Consider the following 27,121-nt stretch of genomic DNA (forward strand, 5'->3'; position numbering starts at 1 on the left):
AAAGAGTTGACGAAAGCAATTTTGTCCAAGTTTGGCCAGCGGGGCCGCTAACCATATTATCGAAATTGCATATTTATCATGCAGTGCCGGCTTCTAATCACCTTGTTTTTCATGCACGTACGTTTTTACAAAAGGGAAAAATTGTGATATAAAATGCACAAAAGCAAGGGAATTTTTTTTTTTTTTTCGTCACAAATGAGAAGGCGCGACAATTTCGCTTATGCTACTAAAAAGGGTAAACACACACACAGTTACAGACGCAACGTCTTGACGAAAGGACATGCGCATACTTATTATGGATATCATATCGCGTCTCCATGAAGGCCCCCCTCCCCCTTTTGCCTACACGCACACTGTACCTACTCAAAGTCACTCTTCTTTCCTCCGTCGTAGTTCCCGGGGTGCCTACCCCCCTCGCCACCATTAGAATATACATTATTCAGGGACATTTCCATTTCGAAGGAACTGCCGTTCATTTCGGAATTGGTCAGGGCACACTCCAGGAAGAAATTACTCTCCTTATGGATAAACGTGTCATCATCCACATGTGTTATCAAATTATTTATGTAGCTATTATTGTTAAGCGAGTTTAACTTCCTCATGCAGTTCTTCTCCAGTTCGTTGTTTTCTCTAGCTGCAGAATTTATTTTCAGCTCATCTTCATCATAGTGAAACTCATTTCCACAAAAGGCTACTTCATTCTTTCCCTGTGTGTTTGGGATTCCATTATTTGCATCATTTCCATTCACGTGTATACGGGAACCAACTCGGCTTCCTGCTCTCCTGGCACTGCCACTGACGTCGTCACCGCCACTAATGATGTCGCTGCTACGTGGCAGGTGAATCTCTGAAGCTAATCTGTTCTTCGAGCAGTTGTCACTACCAGTTTGGTCGTCCACGCTTACCTTGTCTATGTCTTCCTCACTAATAAAAATTTCTCTCTTTAAAGGGGCTTCTTCATTTGAGCCATTCCTCTCCATCTCGTTTGGACTGTTCATTTCCTTCACTTTGTGCACCTCTTCGTCATTTTTTTTCGCATTTCTCCCCCCACACCTAGTAGCATTCTGGTTGGTCTTTTCACTCCCGCTGAGCCCATTGGAACTCTTTCCGCTGGTGTGGCTGCGGGTTCCCCTTTTGTTTAGGCTCTCGCTTGATTGGTAATTCTCCGACAAGACCATACCGCTGCCTTGCCCGCTAGAACGACTGGTACTTCCGCTCGTAACTCCAGCATTATTATCCTCCCTTTTACTGCTACCCCCCGCGCCTTTCAGTTTATTCCCCTTTTTCCTCAAACCGGAGCAGTACGAATAGTCCTTACTGTCCGCACAACTCAGGGGGCTGTTCCTGTGACTTACACCAGGTCCTGGCTTCCTCTGCATTTGCATGTTTAACCCACTTTTCCCTAATTGGTTGCACATAACAGGGTTCGACTGCCTGATTTTTCGAATGAGGCCACCCCCCCCATGTTCCTTATACCCGTCGTCTTCACTTCTATCATTTTTTGTCTCCTTCTTCACGCAGTTCATTTCCGACATGGAATTCGCCTGGTTGAATGTGCTCACAGTGATGTCACTCTGTACGTTGCTGCTGTCATCAGTGTGGAGGGTACTGTTCCGATTGCAATTTCGGTTACGGTTGCCTTTTTGTTTTCTCCCCTTGCCCCTTCTACTGCCCTTCTTCCTCGCGTTGTAACTTCCACCGTTTGTTCCTTCTACGTTTTGCGCTTTACCTCCGTGCCTTCTTTCCTTCGCATCCGAGGTGCTCTCACCGTCCTCCTCCGGCACAGTCGTGTCGCCATCGCTGTTAGTATTATCATCCGCATTCGCTTCCTCATCCTCCTCCGCATTCTCTTCGGCAATCTCTTCCGCAATCTCTTCCGCATTATTTTCCTCACTCTCCCCATCGGTTATATCCCGGACCGATGCCCTTTTGGCGGCATTCTTTTTTTTCCCCTTCTTCGTAACTCTACCATTCGAAGCTCTGCTTGGGAGTTGCCTTCTCACCCCGTGGATATCAACCTCGTTGCTACCTTCACTCGCAAATTCATTGGTGTCTTCTCTCTTATGGGGAATGCAATCCGTTCGGCCCCTTCGCATGACAAGCTCCGCCTGGCTGCTCCTCCCTCCACCGCAGGATTTACATCCTCTACACTTCTTCCCCTTCCTGTGCTTGGGCACTGATGGGGATGGGTCATCCCGATAGCGGTAATTGGCCGAGCTCCTGCCGACATCGCAACTGGCGTAGACTTTCCTACCCTGAACAATTAACACATTTTCTTTTATCTTACTAACGAGGGAGCTATTCTGGTTGTACTTCATCATATCGTTTGAGAGGTGGTAGTAGATGTTCGTCTGTCTTTGGTCAGCACGGGTCGATTCCCTCGCGTTGAACGATTCCCTCACGTGGGATGATTCTTTTGCGCGAGACTTGCCCAAGTTGCTCTCGGACAAACTACCAACCGCGGCGTTGAAACTGACTTGCTCATTGTTCATTTCGCTTACATTTCGGAACCCCTCCTCTCTGCTTCCCCTTCTAGCGCAGCTGCTAACACCTGCGCTGTTGGAGGTGCCATCCGTCGCTCGGACAACACCGCGCTCGTTTCCACAATTTACGCTTCCACAATTTACGCTTCCACAATTTACGCTTCCACCCTTTGCGCTTTCCCCTTTCGCGCTTCCACCCTTTGCGCTTCCAGTCGGGCCTTTCACCGCGCCTTCCGCCACTGCCCGAGGCAGGGTTGGAATGGTAGACATCGAATTGTTGTTCACACTGTCATACGCACCAGCGTGGTGGTGGTGGTTACCCCTTCCGTGGTCGCTCCTCAGGTTGTGCACCTGCACAACATCCTCGTAAGTATCACTAATGGCAGTATTATTGTCAATCGAGAAGCTCCCATTACACACATGCATCTTCTTCATCTTGTTCGTTTCATTATCGTATATGTACAGGTGGTAAGAGCTCTCCATACTCCTCCGTTTGCTCAAATTAGCATACTTCAGTCTTTCATAGGTCCCCTTATCCATCTTGTGGTAGTAGCCATACGGGTCCGAAGTGACTAGATTGTAAAAATATTCTAAAATAAAATTGTAGAAGCATCTGAACCCTATGCTCTCATCATAACCATGTATTTCTTTAACACTAAGACCTGAGAGGTAGTCCACGATTTCTTGACTTACCAACTGTCCTGGTACTAACACAGGGAATCCAGGAGGGTATGGAATGATGAAACTAGCAGACACGATTAACTCATTTTGTCTTACTCGTTCTTTCAAGTCAGCCATTAAAATATATTCTACGTAATCCTCCTCATACGCTAAGTAGAAAGCCATTCTCAAATCTCCTTCCCTATTGAATACTCTCGAGTCTGAATACCTTTTTTTGAAGAGAGGATGGAATTCACTAAACTCGGACAAGTCGATATAATTGGAAACTAAATTGTAGACACTGTCATTAAATTGGTTTAGGTCTCTCTCGTTAAAGAGACTTTTCTTCTGGTCTAGCTCTTGCGATATTAGTGACAAACAGCTTCTCAAAAATAGGCACGATGAACCGGTCGTTCCGATATTCGTTTGGAATAGGACACTATTGATAGAAGTTTTATTTATCTGTATGCCGTATTTATCCATGAGCCATTTCACCTTAAAGGTATCTCCATCAATTCCTGAGTATCCCGTAAAGAGAGTAATCCTTGTGGGGTCCAACACAAATTCGTCTTCGCTCAACCAGGAGCATTCGAAATATTCCAAGAAATTTTTCATGCCGGTTGAGTAGGAGGAACTGCTATAATTTTTATTATGTCTATCTTGTACAAAGCTGAGATTTTCATTTTCGCTGTTCAGAATCATGCTTCCGTTATTGCTGTCATCCATCGTCCCAGAGGTTCCTCCTTCCTTTCCGTTTCGCTCATCTCTACGGCTTCTTCGCCTGCTCATTTTTACACCCCCATGGGGGTCATTATTACTAAATTCGTTTAGGCCCCCCTCCGCTGCGCTATTGTTATTTGTGAAATCTCCCAACATGAGCGAATTGCGCACTACATGATTAGTGCACCCATTTGTGTCATTTACGCATTCGTGAGATGATATGTTGCTACTCTGTATTGGCTGCTCATATTTTGTAACGCTTCCACCTCTCCTCACCCTGCGCAGAACTCTGGAACGATGCTCCTTTGTAGTAGTGCTTCCCTTACCTTGATTGTTCGACACGTACGAATACGTCCCATTAACACTCCCTTTCGAATCAGTGGAATAGCTCTCCTTGGTAATAAACTTCTTCTTCCGCTTCATATACAAATTATGACACTGTCTCAAACTATCAGGTATTAAATCCTCAGCATTGAGAGTTCGGAAATATCGAGAAATCATAGGATCCTCACTTAGTTCCTTTCTAATGAGAAAAGCTGCTTCTACTTGTTTCTCTACTAGCCCATATCCTTCTAATTCCATTTGAGCCCTCCCAGCATCTAACGTGGCCAATATTTGATAATTGGGCGATGTCGACATATGGGTATAGTATGCTTCCTTAAATGGGGTGTAGGCATGTGACTCGAAATTATCATCGCTGATCAGAATGACACTGCCTTGTCTAAGAGACGTCAACGATTTATGAATAGACTGCGTGGCATATACCCTCACTTTGTATTCAGCTGGGTTCGGATACAACCTCGTTTTTAGAAGCTTCTCCGCTGCTACCTCGTTTAAGCTCTTTACATTCCCAAATTTCCTCAGCAGCTTCTTATGCACCTTGTTGTAAATTTTCTTCTGGTCTTGGTTCCTCATTTTATCTGCAACGGTCATAGCCGTCCTGAACTTCAGTATGGGATGAAAACATGCGTAAGCAAACCATGCTTCGTCAAACAGGAAAATTAAATCGGGCTTGATGGCTAGGCATTCCTCTATGACCCTTTTCACGTTGTATACAATTCCGTCAAAGGTGCAGTTGGTTAGAATTATCAATTTAACCAGGTGTAGTTTGTTACTATTTCTATATTCTAGAAGGGTCTTCTTAATTACATATATCGGTACTGCACCGTATATTCCGTATCTCGACACCGGGTAAGGATCTAAGTAGCATGGTAAGGCTTGACTTAGAACAAATCCATAATGATGCGATTTGTGGCAAGCTCTATCCACTAGGATAATATCTCCCGGCTTCACCAATGCCTGCATCACTATTTTATTCGAACTGGATGTTCCATTTGTGACGAAAAAACAGTACTTACTCCCGTATGCCCGTGCAGCCATTATCTGTGCTTCTTTTAATGACCCATGTGGGTCTAGCAGAGAATCTAGCCCTCCACATGTGGCACTAGATTCTGCTTTAAATAAATTTACACCATAAAAATCAAGGAGAGACTGTATCCATCTACTTCTTCTCACACTGTTCCCTTTGCTAATGGCTAGCGCGTGAAACACCCCAATGGGTCTCTCGGCATACGCTTTCAAGGCGTTAAAAAAGGGAGTCTTTATCTTCTTTTTTACTCCATCCAGAATGGATTCGTGCAAATCACTGTGGTCATCATGTGTGGTGAAAATCCGAATTATTTTATTATTCACAGATTGTAGCTTATCCAGTGTGATGGACGTGCACACGCAAAAAATGTCAACAGAGCTTCTAATATACGCGATGCTCTTAATCAGGATCACTAGGCTGTTAAATCCCTTCTTCATCTTTTCCAAGGGCGCAGCCACGAGTTGTTCGTACCCCAGGACGAAGTTCCCTATATCGAACTTGTAGTCCTTCATAAGCAAGTTGGCTCCCTTCTTGTGCTCATTCAGCACGGTGCTGCCGCTGCTGTTGGGGTTGTTCGCGCAGTGGGCGCTTCCGCAGTGGGCGCTTCCGCAGTGGGCGCTTCCACAGTGGGCACTTCCACAGTGGGCGTTTCCACAGTGGGCGTTTCCACAGTGCCCATTCCCGCCGCAGTAATTATTGCAAACGCTCCCATTGTTACCGTTGCAGCCATGATAGTTCGACAGAATCATGTTCCGCATGGCATCCCTGCTGTTGGAGGACGACCCGTTATGCACGCTGTGTGTGAAGGGGGGCTTCATCTGGCCGCCTCCGTTCACCATACCGCAGTTCACCATGCCTCCGCTCACCATGCCTCCGCTCACCATGCCGCCGCTCACCATGCCGCACTTCAGCACATAAGGAGGCACTGCCCCACACTTGTTATTCACGGTGTTCTCCTCACTGAAATTGTAAAACTCAAATTTTTCCTTTTTGTAATCCTCATCAATGGCTAAATTGTCCACCAGCACAACTGACAAAATTTGGGAGTTTATTAAGCAGGCTAGGAGAGCCTCCTTCGCGTTGCTGACCTCGATAATTTTGTATTCCAATTTTTTGTTATTATTTTGGTTGGACAGTCTGTTATGCTCATACTGCAGAATTTTGTTCAGTTCGCATGCCAAGTCGGAGTTGTAGTTATTGCTGTTTTCATCTCTCCTAGAGGAAACTATCAGTGTGTAAAAAAAAGGATTTTCTTCAGTCGCTTTTCCTGTCGTTACGGACAAACTGGATAAAGTTTCTCCTATTTTATTGGAGACTTCTTTATATTTTTTATCATTTATTAGGCTTAAAATATCTTGTAAATTGTTGGTTGCTTCTTCCCCCCAATAGACTTCCACTTCCATGAGGCAATTTATTATGAAGTAAATCAGCTCTGCGTTTACATTATTTACATACAGCATTAGTGCTTCCCATAATTTAATTCTCAGAGAACAAACATTCGTGGCGTTGTTAATGTTGAGGTATTTTTCGATTTCTTCAATTCGGTCATATTTGTCTCTTTCTGTTTTTCCGTGCTGTTTCTTTTTTCTCTCTCCCTGGTGTGGTGGCAAGTGCTGGTGGAGAGGTGTATGTAGGTATGCTGCATTGCCAGCTCCATTTTCCCCCGGATCCACTGCGATATCGACTCCCTCACTCGTCACATCATTGCTCATTATATAATCGTTTTGCATGCCTCCATTTTTCAGACACCTGTCTGGAGCACTTTCGTTTAGATCATTGTAGTGCACTGAGTTCTTGTCGCCATAAAAAATGGCATCGTTAGCAGAATTCATTTAAGAATTTTTTTTTTTTTAACTCCGCGGAAAAGGCCCAAAACGGGGCTCGCAGTTGTTCGCTCGGTGTGTACGGTCTCATGCGAAGCGGTGGTGTAAGCCTCTGCACACATTCACATGTACTTCCGTGGCACGTGGTGTGTGCGTGTGACCCTTCGAGCATACCCGCGCTGTAGCCTTATCTATGCAGCGCCGCTAAAAAAACGCGTCCTCAGCGGAACACTCTGTCTTCTCGTTTTCACAGCAGGGGGAGCACATAAACACGCAGGGGCTCACACACGGCGGCTTGCACATGAGTCGATTTGCACATAAGTCTATTTGATCACGCACGTATATCGTTGCATATGAGTCTATTTGCGCACGCACGTATATCGTTGCACATGAGTCTATTTGCTCCCGCACGTATATCGTTGCACATGAGTCTATTTGCTCACGCACGTATACTGTTGCACACGTGGCCCGCGCAGACTTTTCCCCTCGGCCAACAAAAAAGTCATCAAAAGGTTGATCTTTTTATTCGTTAATTGTTCTCAACTGGATTGTGGAATGGCGCGGCGAATTCGCAGAGCAGCTACGAAGGGAGGCATCTGTCAGACGAAGCCGCGCAAGAAGACGCAGTTGTCTTATATCGAAATTGGCCACATGCACAGGCAATAATTTGTGTTTAAATTAAAAGCCGTTCGGTCAGGAAAAAATGGCAAAGTAACAAAACGAAAAAATTATATACATGGCAGTATGTATTCAAGTACCAATAAATTCGCATTTTGTTTTGCAGCTACATATTTGTACAGTATTGCAAACGCTTATATGTATTATACACAGTTACGTACTTGTTGACGCGGGTCCCCCAAGGTTGCAGGCATCATGTCGTGGGCGTGGGCTCAAAATTTTAACTCAACAACCATGGCGCGCGTAATCATTCGCAGGTGGTACGTGAGCTTATTTTATTCATTCACTTATTTATTTATTTATCTGGGTTTTTTTTTTTTTTTTTTTTTTTTTCTGGTTTTTCCCCCCTTTTTTTTTTTTTTTTTTTTTTCTTTTTAAATATGCGCGTTTATCTCCTCACGCAAAAATGAATAAAAAAAAAAAACTTTGCGAATATGTTACAATTTTTTTGCAAAAAAGAAAGCGAATTCGCCAAACCTTTGCCGTTAAAAGTAACCATTTGCTTTTGTCACCAATAGACTATGTTTTCCCCCTTAAAAAAAATATAAAATAAAACATGTGACTGTTGCTTATGCGCTCAAAACAAAGAAGGGGATGAAAAATTGGCACAAATGCTTGTGGAAATATATATTTGCGCATATGCGTGCGGGGCTATACATGCGCGCATACATGCGAGGGCATATCTGTGCATATACATGCGATGGGGTGTATATATTATATATCATATATTGTACACGTTCCTGTGCCGCGGGCGCGTGGGGGGCCATCTGTACGATATGTTGGAGGGTACATGAACTGCGCGCGCATGTGTAAGTCCACACATCGCTTTTTATTCAACGCCGGATGTGCTTCCATTCGCGTTTGCGCTTGCTTTTTTATTTTTTTATTTTTCACCTGTTTTACTTGCTACTTTTTCTCTTCCATGCCAACGAATGCGCGCGCTGTACGCCAGTTCTACATGATTACCTTTTACCACGCATACCTTTGCATTTACTCCAAAGTGAGCATCCCCATCAGGCGGTTTCTACTTTTTTTTTTTCCTTTTTTGGCCTCTACATGGATGTCATATGGAGCTCGTTGTGTTGTCCCTCCACCGCGCGTATTTGGCAGCAGCAAACCTTTGTAGATATTTAACAGAGGTGGTGTAAGCACTCAGAGGGGTCACTAAGTACATGTATTTTTATTTATTTGCATTTTCTTGCATTCGCTTGCATCAACTTGCATTTACGTGCGCGCCCACTTGTGCCTATGCCTCCACGCCCGCACGACCATATCCACACCACGAACGTGAAACTGAGCAAACATGCCAACAGGGAGCAATCTCTGAAAAGCAACTCCTCGAAAATGTACACACGTGGAAAAGCACATGCGGTGGCTTATGAGCACATGTGCTTTCGTGGATGTATAATACCCACACCAATGCGTACATGCGGGAATGCCTGCATGCGGTCATTTGTGGATGCATAAATCAGTGTCACAAACTGGCAAAGTGGTGATCATCGCACACGCTGTGATGAAGCGTAAAGCCAACTGGCGCACCCCCACGTAAGAGGCGAACCCCCTCAATTGTGTAACTTTGAACGTTCACATATATGCCCACAAAGCATTGGGCCTCACCATGTGCGCTTAAAAGGTGCGCGCATGAAGGCAACCTGTGAGGGAAGCTTTTCTTTTCAGTTGCACATTTGGATCGCCCAGAAGAAGAGAAATCAACCAATCGTGTAATTTTTAAAAAGGATTTTTTTTTCTTTTTTTGCAAAGCATATTGTACTCCTCTTTCGCTCATTTTCAAGAAAACACACCGGTTTGTTTTTTACCCAGGGGTGTTAATATGCGGTAAAAAGTTTACCTAGTGAATTTTCCTCTCTTCAATTTCACATCGTCACATTTGTCCTACATTTACGCACAGAAAGAGGTGTGCGGAAATTTCAGCCAATGTGTTTCAAATGTGTAATTCGGTTACGTTCATTTTTGTAAGCTCTTCCTTTTTACACATTAAAGGTTATTTATTTTTTAAGCTCGTCGTACACCATTGGAGGAAGTGCAATTCTGGCAGCCTTTGAAAATGCTCCTCCCCTCTTTGCATCAAAAATTCAACACAACGCAATGGTAAATATATACGTTTAAAAAAAATAAAGCGGGAAAGAATTAACCTTAAAAAGAGGTACATTTTGCTCTGATAATGCATTATGTTGTAGCTTTTTGCCGCTTTATTCAATGTTATGAATAATTCTCTATTTTGCATAGGGAGGGAAGCATATGTTCACATCAGTTTTTCCCTCCACACTTCAACCAAAGTAAACTTCTAAGAGGTACCATTTGTTCTTTTCATATTTTGACAATTTTGGAAAAGTTAAAACTTCCGCAGTGAGTTATGCCTGCTTTTAAGAAGGGCAAAAATTTTTTGTATCCTACAAATAGTAATTCCGCCACGACAAGTACTGGGAAAAAAAAAAAAAAAAAAGCAAAGGCAAAAGCAAAAGCAAAAGAACATCTCACCCACGCGAACTCCGCACCAATGTGAACGTCATACAAAAAGAAATCTTCAACAAATAAACGAACTTATGATAACCACATAACTGTGGCAGGCGCCCATTTTTTGGAGCCAAACGTTGGATTAAAAACTACGTGCTTCCCTGTGAATATGCAAGTGACATACGTACGTACATAATTAGCTAATTGGCAGAATAGCTATTTTTCGCTTGGTCTCTTTTTACCTGAACAGGCAAGGTAAAAAAATGGACTTTTTGGGGAAAAAAAAAAAAATCCCCCGAATTATGCAAGCTAAAAGTTCTTTTATTTTTGCTCCCAAATGGTACGTAAGGGAAACACCGCTTTGAATGAAGAATACGTCTACAAAAACGGCGAGCGAAGAGACCACCATCCAGGGCAATTTTTAAAAGTTACCGTTTTTCCAAAAATACTTTGAAGTGCTACAAAAAAGGGAGAAAAAATTAATGCTATAGTGTGGACGATGTGCACTTGCAGGACAGCACGCAACCAGCAGTGCGATAATGTGAATGCAGAAGTTTATCGCCCCTCCCCGTGCACTTCTTACCGTAAGGGCAACACTGGCAAGGTCAAAAATATACCTGTCTGTGAATATATACAGCGTCCACATAGCGCTGCTTGCATTTCGGAAAGAACGCGATTCATTGCGGAGGGTACACCGTCGTGGAACGCATCTCAGCAAAACGCTTCTTAGCAAAACGCTTCTTAGCAAAACGCTTCTTAGCAAAACGCATCTCAGCAAAACGCTTCTTAGCAAAACGCTTCTTAGCAAAACGCTTCTTAGCAAAACGCCCCTCACAAACAATGAACAACTCGTGCAAATGCCTGTACAGACAAGTCATCCGCTCCTGCAATAAAACCTTCAACGCCGATGTGGAGGCCAAAGTGAGCGTGTTAAATGGAGTGAAAAATATGATCAGGGAGCAACTGACGACCAAGGAAGAGAAGGATATAAAGCAGCAATTAATCGAAGCAAACGATTTCATTAAAAATAATATCATCCAGGCAGTGTATAATAACAACACGGGGAATTATAAAGTTGAGCTGAAAGAAGAACAAGTCAAAAAGGGGTCCATAACCCTCGGAACAAAGTTCGAAAATAATAAGTTTCCCTTTTGATGAAGTTGGGGGGAACTCTTAGTAGAGCAAATTAACCATTCTGAGCGTCGCTAAAACGAATGCCATGTGGGAGGGAAAAATCACATAACGGTTTTGCACCCCCCGATGAATGCTTTCTTGCGTGTGCCCGATGCACACACGTCTTATCGCCGTCGCGATTACGTCATGATTACACCGCTTTTTACGTCGCTCCGTGCCCACGCTCCCATCACTATTTATTCCTCCTCACATTTCTGCGCGGAATAAATGCCTTCATGTGTAGCACCTCATTAGTGTAATTTCAAAAATGTAGTGATAGCAACGGGTGAATGCAGTGAAAAAAGGGGCGACGATGGTCAAGACGGCGAAGACGGACAAGCCACGTGCGCACAACGCCGCACACCGCTGCACACGTGAATGAAAGCCTAAATTAATTAAGGACAAAAAATAAAACGTAAAAAAAGGTGAATCGTTTAACGAATTTTGTAAAATATTAAAAACGAAAACGGTTTTGTGAAATGCGCGAAACGAAGCGGCGCCACGATGGACACATCATGGAGAGCGCGTCGCTGTTCGGATAACCGGGCACACCAGTACCTCTACAAACTAAATACAAAAACAAAGACAAAGATAAAGATAGAAGAAAAGGAAAAAACAAAAATAAAAAACAAAACAATAAACAAAACAAAACAAAAAAAACCCCAAAAATAAAACATCAAATTGGTAAAACGAAGAGGAAAATTTGCGCAGCGCGTAAATAGACAGACCCGGTGGACAGCGCAGAACTGTAACTGGAGTAGCTGCGCCCGGATGGAAATGTCATTTATACACAGGGAGGCATAACCATGGATCATTTTTTTTTCTTTCAAAATCGGCTAGCCAAATTATACCACGGGAGGTTACAAAATAGGAACACTTTCGCACAACACTGTGGATGGGCATATCTCCAAAAGGGGTTCACTGCTAAGAATGTCATCTCCCCAAAATTACAATCTAATTTGGGACCCCCCCCCATACGCATTTGGACCCTATTATATGGCATCTCATATATTCACACATATGGATATCTTATTGTACGTGACTACACCTCACCGGGAGAGGACAGCCCCAACAACGAAAAGCACAATGGCTAGGAACCCTGACAAGGCTGAATTCACCCCAGAGCTAACCATGCCATTGAGCTTTTGTATGTTCTCCTGAACATCATCGAAGTTGTTTAAGGACTCACAACTTATGTTGGGGACGATTTTATTTCTTCCCACGCAAACGCCTACATTCGTTGTCCCAACGAGCTTATACCCATTTTGACATGTGAATTCTATTTTCTCCCCTAACATATAGAAATTTTTTTTAGGACTAAAAGAAATATTGGGTTCATTCGAAGGCTTAACACAGATTTCATTGTCTGTGACTTTATATTTATTTTTAATGCTTCTCAATTCTGCCTCGTTTTCAGCAATTAGCACCCCTTCCAATAGCGCGGATGGGTTGGGCCTTTCGTTTAAATTAGCACAAATGCTTGTTTCTACGCTTATCCATTCGTCGTAATGGTCTCCATGACTACTGCTGTTAAAGTTATGCTTTAATATGTCTCTCTCGTGTGGAAGACTTCCCAGTTTGCCATTCCCTGTGGGGTGGTCTCCTGGGAATTCATCATTTTCTGCGTCGGCGTGGCCATCCTTACCAAGCTGATCGCACTGACCATCCTGACCATCTTGACCAAGCTGACCGCACTGACCATGCTGACCATCCTGACCATCCTGGCCATCCTGACCATGCTGACCACCCTGACCATGCTTGTCATTTTGATCCGCCTTGCCTGCATCGTCGATAATACTCTCCGTTACGACTTCCGTTGGTGTCTCCACTAATTTTTCGGGGGGAATTAGCAGCTCATCTCCCTTGGGGATGCTCTCCCCGGTTGGAGCTCCATCAGATGGTTCCCTTCCCTCCATGAGTTTCGTGTCGCTTCCTTCTCCATCACCGCTTCTTTCTATTTTATCGCTGCTTTCTTCCTTCCCTTTACTTTTCCCCATTTTCTTTTCCATCTCTTCGTCAAAATCGTCTCCCTCGTTCTCGTCTACTTCTTCTCCACCCAGATCCTCCTCTTTTTCCGCCCCTTCCTCATCATTCACGTCGTTAAAATCTGGATCCTCTTCTGCATCCAGCCCCTCACCGTTGTCATCATCATCTTCGTCGTAGTCTTCGTCATCCCCATGCGCTTTCCCCTTCTTTGCGTTTTCCTTCTTGGGCTCTTTCCCGTCACTGCTATTTTTTTGGTTTTTTTTTCACTCGATTTTAGTTCCAGTAGAGACAGAAACTCTTCATCCCTACCAATGCTTCTCGATCCATCCGTTCGGAGTACATGATAATTGGGGTGCCCATCCGATTCGCTTTTTTGTCCATTTTTACTGTTCACGTTAATGACTCCGCCAAGTTCGACTCCCCGCTCCTCACGTGGTTCCTTTTTATGGCTCTTTCCGGAGTCCCCTTCCTTGTGCTTCCTGTATTCATGCTTGTAGGACAGCCAAACGCAGTTAAAGTTCGTCTTCTTTTTGTTACCAAAGTTTTTATACACCTCTTCCATCATGTAACATGACCCTTCCGAGTTGAACAGCTCGCACGCGCGCACGTCCGACCCGATGTCCGAGCCGAACACGTTGATGTTGAGGTATCCTTGAAGAGGGGCGGGGAAGGAAAAAAGGAAAAAATGGAAGGAGGGGGAGAAGCAAAATGGAAGGAACAGGAGTAGCGAAATGGAAGGAGAAGCAAAATGGAAGGAGCAGGAGCAGCGAAATGGAAATCCACTAACGGGCAGACATCCCTCAACGGCGCCAACCGTGGAGAGACACCCCTCCGCTCGTCACAAACGGAGAAGAAAAATCACTCGAGGAGATACCTTCATTTTCGCATCCGTTCATGGTCAACTTACACTCCGTATACCTGGAGCATTCCCTTTCTCCCAAATTTTTGCAATTCTGGAAGCATGTCTGATAAGAATGGTCATAGAAACAGTCCCTATTCTCCGCACATGCGTTTTCATTTTTTAAGTTAAAACATGGACTGTTTATTTCGATTTGCTTGTTAGCGTTGTCCATATGGAATGCCTTAAAAAATTCATCGTCATTGTTATATTCGTAATTAGTGATTCCTCCATTTATGTAAAGATTTTCTCCTTCCTTGATGATTTTTTCAGTTGCTATTTGGGTGGAGGTGTCAGCATGCTTCATCTCCCCCTTGTGGTCACTCGGTGCGTCCCCGCGCTGTGTATTTCCCTCGTGTCTTTGCTGCGCGTTCTGTTTTACTTCTTCTTGCCCCTTCCCCTGGAAGAATGAAAAGGCTTCGAAAAAAAAAAAAACATAACACAATACAATGCAATGCAATACAATACAACACAACACAACGTAACATAGCACAACATAACATAACATGCATGGGGAGCTGCCTCCTATCGCGAAGACTAAGCGGGGAGCGCCTCGTCCTTACTCGATCTAAGGTTCGGGTGCCCATCATCCCCCTCAAGAGCGGTTGTCTCGTCGAACGTTTGGGACGTCTCCCCTTCTTCAGTGTCATCCTTCCGGAAAAAAAAAAAAGCACAAACGGGCGTATTTGTACGATCAGGCCGATTCGCAGATATAGAAGCACCTCTACATCCGTGTGTGCACGCGACAGGTGAACGTCCCCTTTGGGAACGGCCGCAGAAACATAGAACATGGTGCATAATTATAAACAGCTGTATGCACACTCTCACACGGTGACATGACTCCACGTGCTCCCATGCACGTTGCAAACCTTTGGTGGTAGTCCTTCCTCCATGGTGACTTCCCCTCCCCAGGCAGACTCCAACTTGTTCTGACCCCCAAACAGCCCATATCCCCGCTTGGGCTCTTTCGCCCGCAGCTCGACGTTATAGCAAAGCAAATGTGCTATTATTATTCCGCATAGTAAATTCATTTTTTTTTATTCTGTTTTGTTTTATTCTGTTCTGTTTTGTTTTATTTTATTTTATTTTTTTTTTCCGTGTGATAAGTGAGACTCTGTAAGGACGTGGTTTAGCCTTATGCAAAATTGCGCAACCAGAGCCCCCATGCATGCATTTCCCCTGCATACAACATATGCGCGGTCGTATGGTGCGCTCGTTGTCACGTGGTACATGCGCACTCCTGCGTTTAGCCGCGGATATGCGGCTGCTCTGGCGTCCGCCGCTTTGTGTGCAAGTGCGCGTTGCCAAGTTGGCGGTGGTTCAGCGTTTTGACCGTTTTGGCCGTTTTGACCGTTTTGGCCGTTTTGACCGTTTTGGCCGATTTGACCGTTTTCGTCGTATTGGCCGTTTTCGCCGTATTGGCCTTTTTCGTCGCTTTGGCCTTTTTCGTCACTTTTGCAGTTTTGTCTGTGCCCCCGTTGTGCTCCCTTTCCACTTCCTCTTTATCTTTATCTTTATCTTTCCCCTTCGCAAATCGCTTGGCGTAAAAATCGCAGCAAAAAAGGGATGTGAACATGTAGGGGGCAGGAAGTGCACGCATAACCGAGCATGTTGATCCGCTCGACAACCACGCAAACGAGTAGGCAAAGAACTACGCTTATTTTCCAGAACAAATGACCGGCCACCCACCTGGTCGCATTACACGTTGTATCTTTTCACTTAATGCACGCGAAGTGCATATTTACCAAGCGACGTACGCGGAAGAAGGAAAAAAAAAAAAAAAAAAAAAAAGTGATAACATCCGTTTAATTCATGCCAAGTGTGGGTATAATTTTATGCGCAGACAGGACTGCTAAATTTAGCCACCTCCTCTTTCGCAAAAAAAAAAAAAAAAAAAAACGCCATTTGTTCAACAGAACGTTTCAGGGAAATGCCATCTCAATTTAAGTGAACTTTGTGTACGCTTCACGGCGTAGGAAGGGGGCCTCCGTTTTCGCCCCCCGTCCGAATGGTCCACCCGATTGGCCCACCCGAATAGACCACGCGAATAGTCCACCCGATTGATTCTCTTGGGTGGAATCCTCCATTTCACCGCTCTCCGCCCGTTTGAAGCGCCCCTCTTGACATTTCCCCCCAATGCACGTAAGTGCTACAAGGCGGGTTCACTTATTCCCATTTTTTACGTACCTAGGAAGACGCACCCGTCTATATGGGTGGGGTTCCAATACGATATGGAACACTCCGGTTATTCCTATGCATTGAGTTACTTCCACGCACAGCTCATACGTTGCACCCGCGCCGTCTCCCCCCCCCAAAAAAAAATGGCTCTACCAAAAAAAAATGTATAGACAATTTCAGTGGAGGGAAAAATAAAACGTTCACCCGGGATGCTGTAAATGACCCCTCATGGGGATGAAACTGTGATAGCGTTGTGGGCGATCTAACCAAAACGCAAATTATAATTGAACGAAAAAGTGGACAAAGCTTCATAATAATACATTCCGGATGGATTAACTTAAAAAACAAAAAATTTTAAAACAAAAGAAAGCAGCGTGAACGCTCTTTGCAACGAAGATGATCCTTTCCCCGCAATGTTTTACGCCGTACGCTATTGACATTTTCGTTGCTTGCTTATTTTTTATTTACTCGTTTTGCCTGTCTGCCGCGCTTCCTTTTCTTTTTCCGCAAAGTTGAAAAAGGGAAAAAAATTTCATTAAAATGAGTTAAAAAATATAAAAAAAAAAAAACGACAGCGAGGGGCACTTCCATTTCACTTTAATACAGAATGACAAAACAACCTCATGTAGTTCCTTTCCCCTTTTAATGATACTACTACCCCTCCCCCAATACGTGGACTTGTCAAAAGCATATGCAGCATGCGGGCATAGCGTCGTATTTTATATATTATGCTTAATTGGGGTAGGGGGGAGGAGGCGCGAATCCTCACCAAGCAAATGCATGTACTTAAAACGTGCTTTATTTGTACAAGCAGAACTGCGCCAGCAAAATCCATGTATAATATAGTTATACTATATTTGTACGTTTTGATTTATTATGCGCTAATGCATCCGCGCGAAGAGCCTCTGTTATATGTTGCCCAATTTTCAAATAAATCAAATGGAAAAAATTTGTCGAGGTTTTCCATTTTATGCGGCATGTTTTATATGCTATATTCAAGTTGCTTCTCAAATGGACGTTTTTTCTCTCCCCTTGTACATTTTTTTTTTTTTTTCCTTCTTTTTTTTTTTTTTTTTTTTTTGCCCTTTTTAGCAAATTTGAAATTAAATTAATTTATCTTTTAAGGCAGTTTTGCCAATTCCGCGAAAACGATTTTTCTCTGTTTTTCTCATTTTTTTTATTTTTCTCATCTTTTTTCCTTTTTTCGAGCGCTGCGCAAAGATACTGTACATTACATATGCAGCTTTGCGCGGCTCGCGAATGCCTCCCAGCGTGGCGCAAATCGACGAGCAGCATCATCCAAGCGTGTGGATATATGCACGTATATATGCATTTGTATATGCATTTGTATATGCATTTGTATATGCATTTATGTATGTTTACCCGCGCGAGCGCATATGCAAGATTCAAAAAGGAATTTACAAATATAACCCCAACCCGAACGCTGTCGCGAAGTTTGGACAAAAGTGGTCACCCAGTTTAGGGCCAACTTTTTCCGCTAGCCCCACCCACCCCCTTCGTGGTACTATCCCGGGGGAGACCGCAAAGAGAGAGGAAGAAAAGCTTGACCAAGTGAAACAGAGCAGTTATGACCGAAGCGTGATAAAAATAACGAATACGTAACGAACTGGAGTGCACAAAGCAGAGCATACCACTCGTACGCCAAAACTGTAAACTGTAAACTGCATATCGCAAATCGCAACTGCAAACGGCAACCCCCAAACAGAGGCGACCGCCCCAACACACTGTACAAATCTGATTTCCTTCCTGCACGCCCGTGTCTACTGCCTACCCCCCAGCAGTAACGAGCTGAAAAAAAAGAAAAAAAAAAAAAAAATTTTTATTTCTCGTTTTTCATTTTTAAAGGCATGAAAGAATTAGTGGGAAGATCGCGAAATGAAAGAAAACTCGATGGAATTTACAATAAACAAAGGGATGCACTCCTGCACCAGTACAAAAATCAGAGAGAAAGAAACAATGACATATATGCAAATTTGAATAAAAGGAAGGCCAATGAGACTATTCCCTTTCCAGAAATTTACGAAAAAAAAAGAAAAACAGATAAACACAAGTTGGTGGATACCTCCAAACAGAGTAACCAAAAAGGAGGAGGCAATGTGAAAGGGGAAAAACAAACCAAGGAACTGGACGATGCAAATGCAAAGAACAAACGAAGTAATAACAGCATTAGTCTTTATAAAGGAATCCACATGATTATATATAGACATATATTTTCAAAAACCAAGTTTGTTAAAAGTGTAACCTTATTCATAAATCTCTGCATTAATTATCTTAATAATGAAAATAAAAATGTTTTTTTTTTTGCCTTTGATAAAATAGTGAAGGTCTTCCTTCGAAATTATATCCACGATGATGATGGCAAGACAGCACCACATAGCATCTACACCGTTTATAGTGAGGACGAGCTTCACATAAAATGCATGGTATCTCTCTTTGACAAGGTTATTAACAGAATTATTGACAATCGCTTCCAAATAAATGCGAATGCTTCCGCTTCGGAGGAAGCCGCAAATCATGTTGGACACTCTGCCAACACGGATGGTGCGACGGACGAGGCCCCCGATGGTGACGGAGAGGAGATGCCCAAGAGAGCGGCCCCCAAGGAAGAGGCCCCCAAGGAAGAGGCCCCCAAGAAAGAGACCCCCCAAGCAACGGAACAGCCAAACACCATAGTTCTCACCAAACAGGAAAAAAAATATCTTAAGGCCCTTAAAATTAGAGTGTACTACCTCATCATTTTGTACAAGCTTAATGATAATTTTATTTTCAATAAATTGATTAGTATATATAGACAGATTTGGGAGGAGCTGCTGAAGGAGTATGAGCATTTTGATGAGGCCGTGTGTCAGGAGAGGAGGAAGCCCGCGGCGGGGGCGGAGAACACCACATCGGGTGAAGCGGACGCCGCGATGGATGGCACTACCACTTCCGGTGCTGTGATGGATGGCACTACCACTTCCGGTGCCGCGATGGATGGCACTACCACCTCCGATGCCGCGATGGATGGCACTACCACATCCGACACCGCGATGAATGGCACTACCACCGCCGATACCGCGGACAGCGCAGACGAACTCGCGGAGGACGAGAATTTCCTACAGCTCCAGGACAAGTGGACCCTACCGAACGACTTCGAACTGTTTAAGATTAAACGAAGCGCATTCGTTAAGTGTATGTCGAAAGTGTTTAATTTTATCCATGTGAAATGGGCAAGCACCTTGGTGGAGAGTCTGCTGCTAGATGTGTATTTTAAAAAGCACATTTTTGATACATGTGATGAATTAGTCATCGAGAAGCTTCAGTCCGCAGCCAAAGGAACTATGAACAAAAGAAAAACTCCTACTCATTCTCCCCATGTTTTATCCATAGGAGAATCCCTAAATCCGGTGGTGGACGCTCGGGCCGAGAAAATCGTGTCTCTCCATGGTTCGCACGTTTGGTCCACGAAGCAGATGGAACGCTAGTCCGCGCCTCCGCGCATAGCTCCGCCTTTTTATGTTTTTTTTTTCCCTGTACAGAGAAGTAACTTTTTTTCGACAAACGAGGAAGCATCCGGTTATCCTTTGTGCCAATCGGCATGCTCCATACACGTTGCCTTTTTTTTTTTTGTGAATTCATTTTTGTGACTTGTTTCTCAGGTGCCGCCTACCGCCTCGGTTTGATCTCCCCAGTTTTGTGGCCGCGCCGTCCGGCCGAATTTGTGCATCTTTCCGCCACGCTGGAAGGTGCCAGCCTATTTTTTAACGTCAACATAGCGGCCAAGTTAGCGGCCAATTTAACGGCCAATTTAACGGCCAACTTAACGGCCAATTTAATAGCCAATTTATCGGCCCATTTAATGGCCATTTTTAACCCCATTTGAGCCCATCTTTCGCGTGAACAAGCTCCGGGCAGCCGAGCAGGTATACCCCCATGTCGCCGCCACCACGACAACCGCGTCCTCCGACACTATCCGGACGATAGTAACTTTTAAGGGCTGTTTATTTTGTCACCTGAATTTATTTATAAAATTAAAAACGTATTAAACAAAAATTAAAAAGGGGAGAACCATGAGCTGACGAATATGCAAAAAGGGAATGGTAAAAAAAAGAGGGGCTAATGTTACAAAAAAGGGGGGGGAAGGGAAGAGAGGAGGAGTACAATAAGTCCTGGTGAGAGAAAAAAAAAAAGGAAAAGGACAATTAGACATACCTACAGTGGGCACATATATGTGTACGTCTATATGTCCTACCTTCTCTGAGGAAGCATAAAGGGAAAACACCCCCCCTTTTGCAGTATTATAAAAAAAGAAAAAAAACAAATGCGCCCATATTGCGATATGCACACGTAACACATACTGGAGTGGGCAGATAGTGGAAAGACGTGCGGTGTGTCTTGGCGGGGGGGTCAATCAGGAGGTGGATGCGAACACACACGTAGGACTTCAATGGAGCAAATACGCAGTCTGTGCTCCTGGCGACCCATCCAAGTGCCTATTCCACGCGTCCCTTCCACCGCCGCGACTCCTGCGCCCGGGGGAGGCATGCCTCACAGAGCTGCGGACTGCTCCGTTGTTCCGTTGTTCCGGTGTTTCACTGCTTCACTGCTTCACTGCTCCACTGCTTCACTGCTCCACTGCTTCACTGCTCCACTGCTTCATCGCTCCACTGCTCCATCGCTCCGCTGCCCCGCTTTCACTTCTTACTTCAGCTGCTCTGGTTTCCACCCAGCTGCGCACTTCCCTGTGGCCTAGCCGGCGTGGTGGCGCGGGTAGTACTTGGAGAGGATGTCCGACTTGATCTTCTTAAGCATGTCCTCCGGAAAAATGCGCAGCAACTCCCACGCGATATCGAGCGATTGGTAAATATCCCTGCACTCGTAAGTATTCTGCGTGATGAATCTCTTCTCAAATTTGTCCAAAAACTCCAAGTATAATATATCATCATTGGAGAGGGCCTCCTCCCCAATAACTGCCTTCATGGCCTTCACATCCTGTGCAATGGCATAATTACTATACAGCTGATCAGAAACATACGGATGATCAACTCGCGTCATGTTCTGTCCTATTCCACTTTTCATAAGTCTTGACAAAGAAGGCAATACATTGATAGGTGGATATATCTGCCTGTTATATAAATTCCTGTCCACAAAGATCTGCCCTTCTGTAATGTACCCTGTGAGATCAGGGATAGGGTGAGTAATGTCATCATTTGGCATAGTCAATATTGGGAACTGAGTTATACTTCCATTCCTTCCTTCAACCCTTCCAGCTCGCTCATATATTGTGGACAGGTCACTATACATATAACCTGGGTATCCTCTCCTCCCTGGTACTTCTTCCCTAGCAGAAGACACCTCCCTCAGTGCATCAGCATAGGATGACATATCTGTCAGTATTACAAAAACGTGCATTTCTTTCTCAAAAGCGAGATACTCTGCTGTCGTTAATGCTATCCTTGGAGTAAGGATCCTTTCAATGGTTGGGTCATTTGCTAAATTTAAAAATAAACACACTCTTTCCATTTTCCCATTTTCCTCAAAATCTTGTCTAAAATATCTTGCCGTTTCCATATTCACTCCCATAGCACCAAAGACAACAGCAAAATTGTCATCCGAATGGTCCAACACATCTTTTCCTTGTACGAGAGCTGCTTGTCTACATATTTGGGCACCTATTTCATTATGTGGTAAACCTGCTGCACTAAATAGGGGGATTTTCTGTCCTCTCACGATGCTATTCATCACATCTATGGTTGATATTCCTGTTTGTATCATTTCCTTGGGGTACACTCTACATTGTGGATTTATTGGGTTCCCGTTTATATCCAAATAATCATCAGCCAAAATATTTGGACCCTTATCGATTGGCTTCCCACTACCATTGAATACTCTACCAAGCATTTCATCACTCATCGGCATTTTTAATATATCTCCACTAACCTCCACGTAGCTATTCTTATTATCTATTCCGCTTGTTCCTTCGAATACTTGAATTACTGCCTTCTTCCCGCATACCTCCAGTATCTGTCCTTGTCTCGTGGAATTATCACTCAGGTGGATCGTTACGATTTCTGAATACTTTGGGAATTTCACATCTTCTATGATGACTAGAGGTCCTTGTACTCCTACAGGGGTGATGATGGGAACAGGGATGCAAAAAATGGAAGAACACATACATATAGATGTTGACACTATGGTGCCCCATTTCAACATGGAAGAAAAAGCACATTTGGGGGTAGTCCCCTCTCTGCTTCTTCACCGTAGAAATGCGTACCCGAAATGGTCTTGTACTCTAGCCTGGGGCACACCTTGTAGTCCCGAACAGCGGCCATCGCGTGGACCCGCGAAGCCTCAACTTTGTTGGTGATCGTTTCCTTGCTCATTGTATCACGTCGACGATGTGGCTCGGGGGAAGCGGCGCATACGTGAATACGAACAATGCTGCCCGCACGTGGGTTGCTAATACTAACGAACACGTGCTGTCTCGGTCAGCCTAACGCAGAGTACGCCCACCGATTGGAATGAATTCACGGGAGATACTATGCTTGGAGATGAGCGTACACAAATGGGATGCGCGTGTAGAGCCCTGGACTGCCTGCTCACCACTCCGCAAGTTCACCCAACGTATGCAGCGTGCAGCACGAGGTCCCACGCGCAACGTGTAGTAGCAATATGCCGTGTAGTGGCAATATGCCGTGTAGTGGCAATATGCCGTGTAGTGGCAATATGCCGTGTAGTGGCAATATGCCGTGTAGTAGCAATATGCCGTGGCCGCACGACGTGCAAGTCGGCTGGCACTGTAACCAAGGCACGGTCGCTATGCGTGTTCCTCTCCTCACGAATCAAGGAGTCACGAATGCGTGCCGATCAGCAAATAATGGCAGAAAAAAAAATGCAGCAGAGAAAGGTTAAAAAGGGAACTTAATTCGTGCATCCGCGTACGCAGTATGGGAAAAAATGAACAAAGAAAATGTAGATAAAAAGGGAAAACCGCTATGTACACGCCCATCACATTTACAATGCTACTGCTCAGGAAAAACTCAGCGAATATGAACGAACGGACGAAGGCGTATGCTAAGTGAATGAATTAAAAGGACGCAAAAAAAAAAAAAAAAAAAAAAAAAAAGAGGGCTAAATCTTCCTAAACTCGTTTACGAATTATTTTTCGATGCTTACCTTTAGCGGTGAAGAAGAGCACATTTTGCAAAGTATTGCAATATGCTATACCGTTCTGTTTTTTTTTTTTTTTTTTTTTTTTTCCCCCCTTTGTGTTTTTTTTTTTTTCTTTTTTGTTTTTTCTTTTGTTTTTTCTTTTTTCATTTTTCTTTTTTTTTTTCTTGAGCGCAGTACTTCAGAAGCGTGTATGCCGAAAGGGAACACATCATCGTAGTGGCCGAGCCTTCGTGAGAGCCTCATCCAACCTTGTTGTACCCCCTTTTGAGTTTTTATATGAGATAGTAGCGCTGTATCTCCCCTCACGGGGTCTCCTCTTTTTCCGCCGTACCTTTTCATTTCATTTTTTTCCCTTTCCCTAGCTCAACTGTTAACACCTTTGAAATTTCCGCTTCCTTTTTTTTTCTTTCCATTCACTGCCCCTCCAAATGGTGTTACATCTTCCCTACAGGCAAAGTGCGTCCACCTTCGATTCATTTTCCAGCACAAACACACGACGTTTTTTTTTTTTTTTTTTTTTTTGTGTGAACATATTAATCTGACACGTAAATGTTACTTCGTACATCGGTACGTGCCTGGCGTTTGTTTTGTTTTGTTCTGTTTTGTGTGTGCCTCTCATTTGGGGACTAAATCCAGTTGTGTAACTTCCTATCACCACGATAACACATGCGTAAAAGAATTTTATGCGAGTACAGAAGAGCGGCGGTAGATGTTTCCTTAGACCAACGTGATGCATTTCTGGTGGGGACGAGGAAAGGTACCCCCCCTCCACTTTTGTTCCCTCCAGCATGAAGAATTTGCTCAGCTAGGTCAAACCAAATTAGCTCATTTCAATTTGGTACATGGAGTTAGGCGGATAGACATAGACAGTAGGAGATAAAAAAAAAAAAGTGGAGATGAATCAGTTTCCCCCCCTCCCCCGGCAGCCACCACGCACTGTAAAAATGAGAACCTTTGCTATCCTCCTCAAAATGTAAACACACACACACAGATATATATTTATAGTGTATAGTTCCCCCCATGTGCGTGCATTTTTTTCTTCCCTGGACGGAATGACCTGTTTGCATACCTCGTCGACACAGCTGCTACGCTTGCAAATTGGGCACCTCTAGGGGGGCACACCTACCAGTGGAGAGACATTTGCTAAGGACCATCCGTGTAGACGTGAACTCCCGGGTTGGTTCATACAAAAGGATGGGTAATCATTCCAACCGCTTTTCTCACACGTAAAGGGGAAGAGGCGGGGGGAGGAGGAGGACACACCTAAGGGGTTAGCTCTACTATGCATGCGATAGCGATGTGCATAAAACGGGTTTATTTGCGCCACGGGGAGGGAAGTTAGTACCCCACGTAATGACCTATTCGCGCCTAACTGGGTAGGCCAATATCTTTTCCCCCTCCCACATGAACATATCTACTTCAATTGGGACGGTTTTAAAATATCCTTGCGGACTGCTTGCTCGGGGAGATATGTGTCGGGCATGCACGTTAGACGTCACCCACTCGGGCTGTTGTCCGATTCGGCTGGCCAAAAATCGCCAAGAAACAAAAAGGAACTCCACTCCAGAGGGAAAATATGGCCATTCCTTCGCTTACGGAAAAATCTAATATTTTGGGAAGGAAATGGTCAACGGCGGTGACAAAAGGTATCCTATTTTTTTTCTTCTTTTTTTCTTTTTTTTTTTCCTTCTTTTAAACGGAACCGTGTCGCATGGAGAAGGCGTGGCCATCATATTAATACACGTGGCTAGTTCTCCACTTTTATTTTTTCCCCTAACATATGCCGATCAAATGGCAACCTCCGTAATTGCGCCTTTCATTGAGGCTGCTTCTCGCTAGGGCGGCGGTGGGGATGCAAAGATGTGAGCCGCGCGCCAGGAAAAGTAGCCCCCCCTTCTCGTGTGCGCAAAATGCACTCTGTGTGTATTTTGCGTATGCCTGTACATATGCGTGTCCACCAGCACGCACGCAAAAGCGCGCGCGCGAACACCTTCGCCGCTTCGCACAGGGGTAGCTACACATACGCTTAAAACACACACACACAAGCGCATATATATATATATACATATAATTATATACTCAATTGTACACCAAATTGTACACCATATTGTATACCAAATTGCACATATGGGTACTCGTATGCACACACACATTTGCACGCGCATGTATAACTATGCACGAAAAAAAGTTTTTTTTTTCTTTTTCTGACGGAAATGGGGGAAACCCAAATTAGACACACCCAGAAAAAAGGAGGCATACAGCCTACCCCCCAAAAAAAAAAAAAAAAGAAAAAAAAAATGTCAAGAATGCAAGGAAAAACTGAAATTGGGAAAATTATGGAGTGTTTAAAAATGACTCTTCCCTATTAGCGCTTTTTCGCTCCTCTTTCATTCGCAAAATCGCTACCTACGCACGATTTGCTTTCACTTGCGTGACTTCGCTTTCGCGGGAATTCAAACGCGCAATTGCACGCAAAGGTGGTATTATTTATTTTTCGCAGCTTGTTCAGTTTGCTCACTTTGCACACTTCGCTCCGCACCCTTGGTCCAGTTTGCCCAGTTCGTCCAGTTTGCCCAGTTCGTCCAGTTTGCCCAGTTCGTCCAATTTGCTCAGTTCGTCCAGTTTGCTCAGTTTGCCCAGTTTCCCCACTTCGCGAGTGTTAATCCAAGTTTCCCCCCTTTTCAGAATTTCTAATTTCCCATTTCAGTTTCCCCCCCTTTTTTTGTTTTCCCAAGTCGTGAACTCACACACACGCACGCTATTCCCACTTCGCACATTCCCTTGTAAAGTTGAAGAAGGCTCAGCGCGACCGTCCATTTTTGTGACAAACAAATCGGCCCACGTAGCATCTCGCGTAGCTTCCCGCGTAGCTTCCCGTGTAGCTTCCCACGTAGCTTCCCGCATAGCTTCCCGCGTAGCTTCCCACGTACCCATACATAAACTAACCTGTCTACTGACACCCCCCAAGCGAAGCAAAACAGACGAACGAAGAACACCTCAATCGAAAAGGCACCCCAAAATGAAGACCAAAAGCTTCTTGAAATCCTTCTCGCTAATCCTCCTCGTGTGTGTCCTGCTAAATCGTGTAATCGTTCAGGTTAATGCAAATGATAATAATAAAACAAAAGGAGGAAAGGTACCCCCTTCTGTGCCCTCAGGAAATAACTCAGATATCAATTCACCCAAAAAAGATGGAGAAAACAACCCCCCCCTTGATGATGAAAGCACTTTACATGAACTGAAAAAATTTACACAAAACTTAGAAAAAAAAACCTCAACCAACAGAAATATAATAATCAGCACAGCTGTGATTAACATGGTTGTGTTGGCATTATTATCTGGGCTAATAGGATACAACACAAAAAAGGGATTTAAAAAAGGAGAAAAGGGAACCGCAAAGGAGGTACCTCCAGTAGTCCAAAAGTGAAAATTGTAATCGGGGGAGTATAACGTGTGTATAGTAATACCCATGAAACGGTGTTGCATGAACAAAGAGGAAAATTAT

At 44.1% G+C, this 27,121-nt stretch overlaps 6 protein-coding genes across 6 annotated transcripts in view; 3 read left to right on the forward strand and 3 right to left on the reverse strand.

Annotated features, from left to right (window-relative positions):
• Window positions 1–359: 359 nt before the first annotated feature.
• Window positions 360–7,064, reverse strand: PCYB_031350 (lysine decarboxylase; the record flags this gene model as incomplete). Its single annotated transcript, XM_004220805.1, has 2 exons — window positions 360–6,457; window positions 6,518–7,064. 2 exons carry the CDS (start codon window positions 7,062–7,064, stop codon window positions 360–362), a joined length of 6,645 nt encoding a protein of 2,214 aa, XP_004220853.1.
• Window positions 7,065–11,048: 3,984 nt separating this feature from the next.
• Window positions 11,049–11,363, forward strand: PCYB_031360 (hypothetical protein; the record flags this gene model as incomplete). Its single annotated transcript, XM_004220806.1, has 1 exon — window positions 11,049–11,363. The coding sequence occupies one exon, from the start codon at window positions 11,049–11,051 to the stop codon at window positions 11,361–11,363; it is 315 nt and encodes a 104-aa protein (XP_004220854.1).
• Window positions 11,364–12,430: 1,067 nt separating this feature from the next.
• PCYB_031370 (hypothetical protein) lies at window positions 12,431–15,296 on the reverse strand (the record flags this gene model as incomplete). Its single annotated transcript, XM_004220807.1, has 5 exons — window positions 12,431–13,596; window positions 13,635–14,018; window positions 14,242–14,682; window positions 14,829–14,916; window positions 15,135–15,296. 5 exons carry the CDS (start codon window positions 15,294–15,296, stop codon window positions 12,431–12,433), a joined length of 2,241 nt encoding a protein of 746 aa, XP_004220855.1.
• A 3,015-nt stretch (window positions 15,297–18,311) lies between these two features.
• On the forward strand, window positions 18,312–20,326 carry PCYB_031380 (hypothetical protein; the record flags this gene model as incomplete). The annotated part of the gene is made up of 3 exons (XM_004220808.1): window positions 18,312–19,898; window positions 19,983–20,019; window positions 20,103–20,326. 3 exons carry the CDS (start codon window positions 18,312–18,314, stop codon window positions 20,324–20,326), a joined length of 1,848 nt encoding a protein of 615 aa, XP_004220856.1.
• An 866-nt stretch (window positions 20,327–21,192) lies between these two features.
• PCYB_031390 (vacuolar ATP synthase subunit b) lies at window positions 21,193–22,826 on the reverse strand (the record flags this gene model as incomplete). Its single annotated transcript, XM_004220809.1, has 2 exons — window positions 21,193–22,568; window positions 22,718–22,826. The coding sequence occupies 2 exons, from the start codon at window positions 22,824–22,826 to the stop codon at window positions 21,193–21,195; spliced, it is 1,485 nt and encodes a 494-aa protein (XP_004220857.1).
• A 3,809-nt stretch (window positions 22,827–26,635) lies between these two features.
• Window positions 26,636–27,121, forward strand: part of PCYB_031400 (sexual stage antigen s16) — a gene marked incomplete at both ends in the record, with an annotated part of 1,108 nt that continues 622 nt past the window's right edge. The window contains one exon of the mRNA XM_004220810.1: window positions 26,636–27,039. Coding sequence (XP_004220858.1) covers window positions 26,636–27,039 — 404 coding nt within the window. The remainder of the gene's footprint in view (window positions 27,040–27,121) is intronic.

The sequence above is a fragment of the Plasmodium cynomolgi genome, chromosome 3 (genome assembly GCF_000321355.1).
Source record: "Plasmodium cynomolgi strain B DNA, chromosome 3, whole genome shotgun sequence".
Taxonomy (NCBI): Eukaryota; Apicomplexa; class Aconoidasida; order Haemosporida; family Plasmodiidae; genus Plasmodium; species Plasmodium cynomolgi.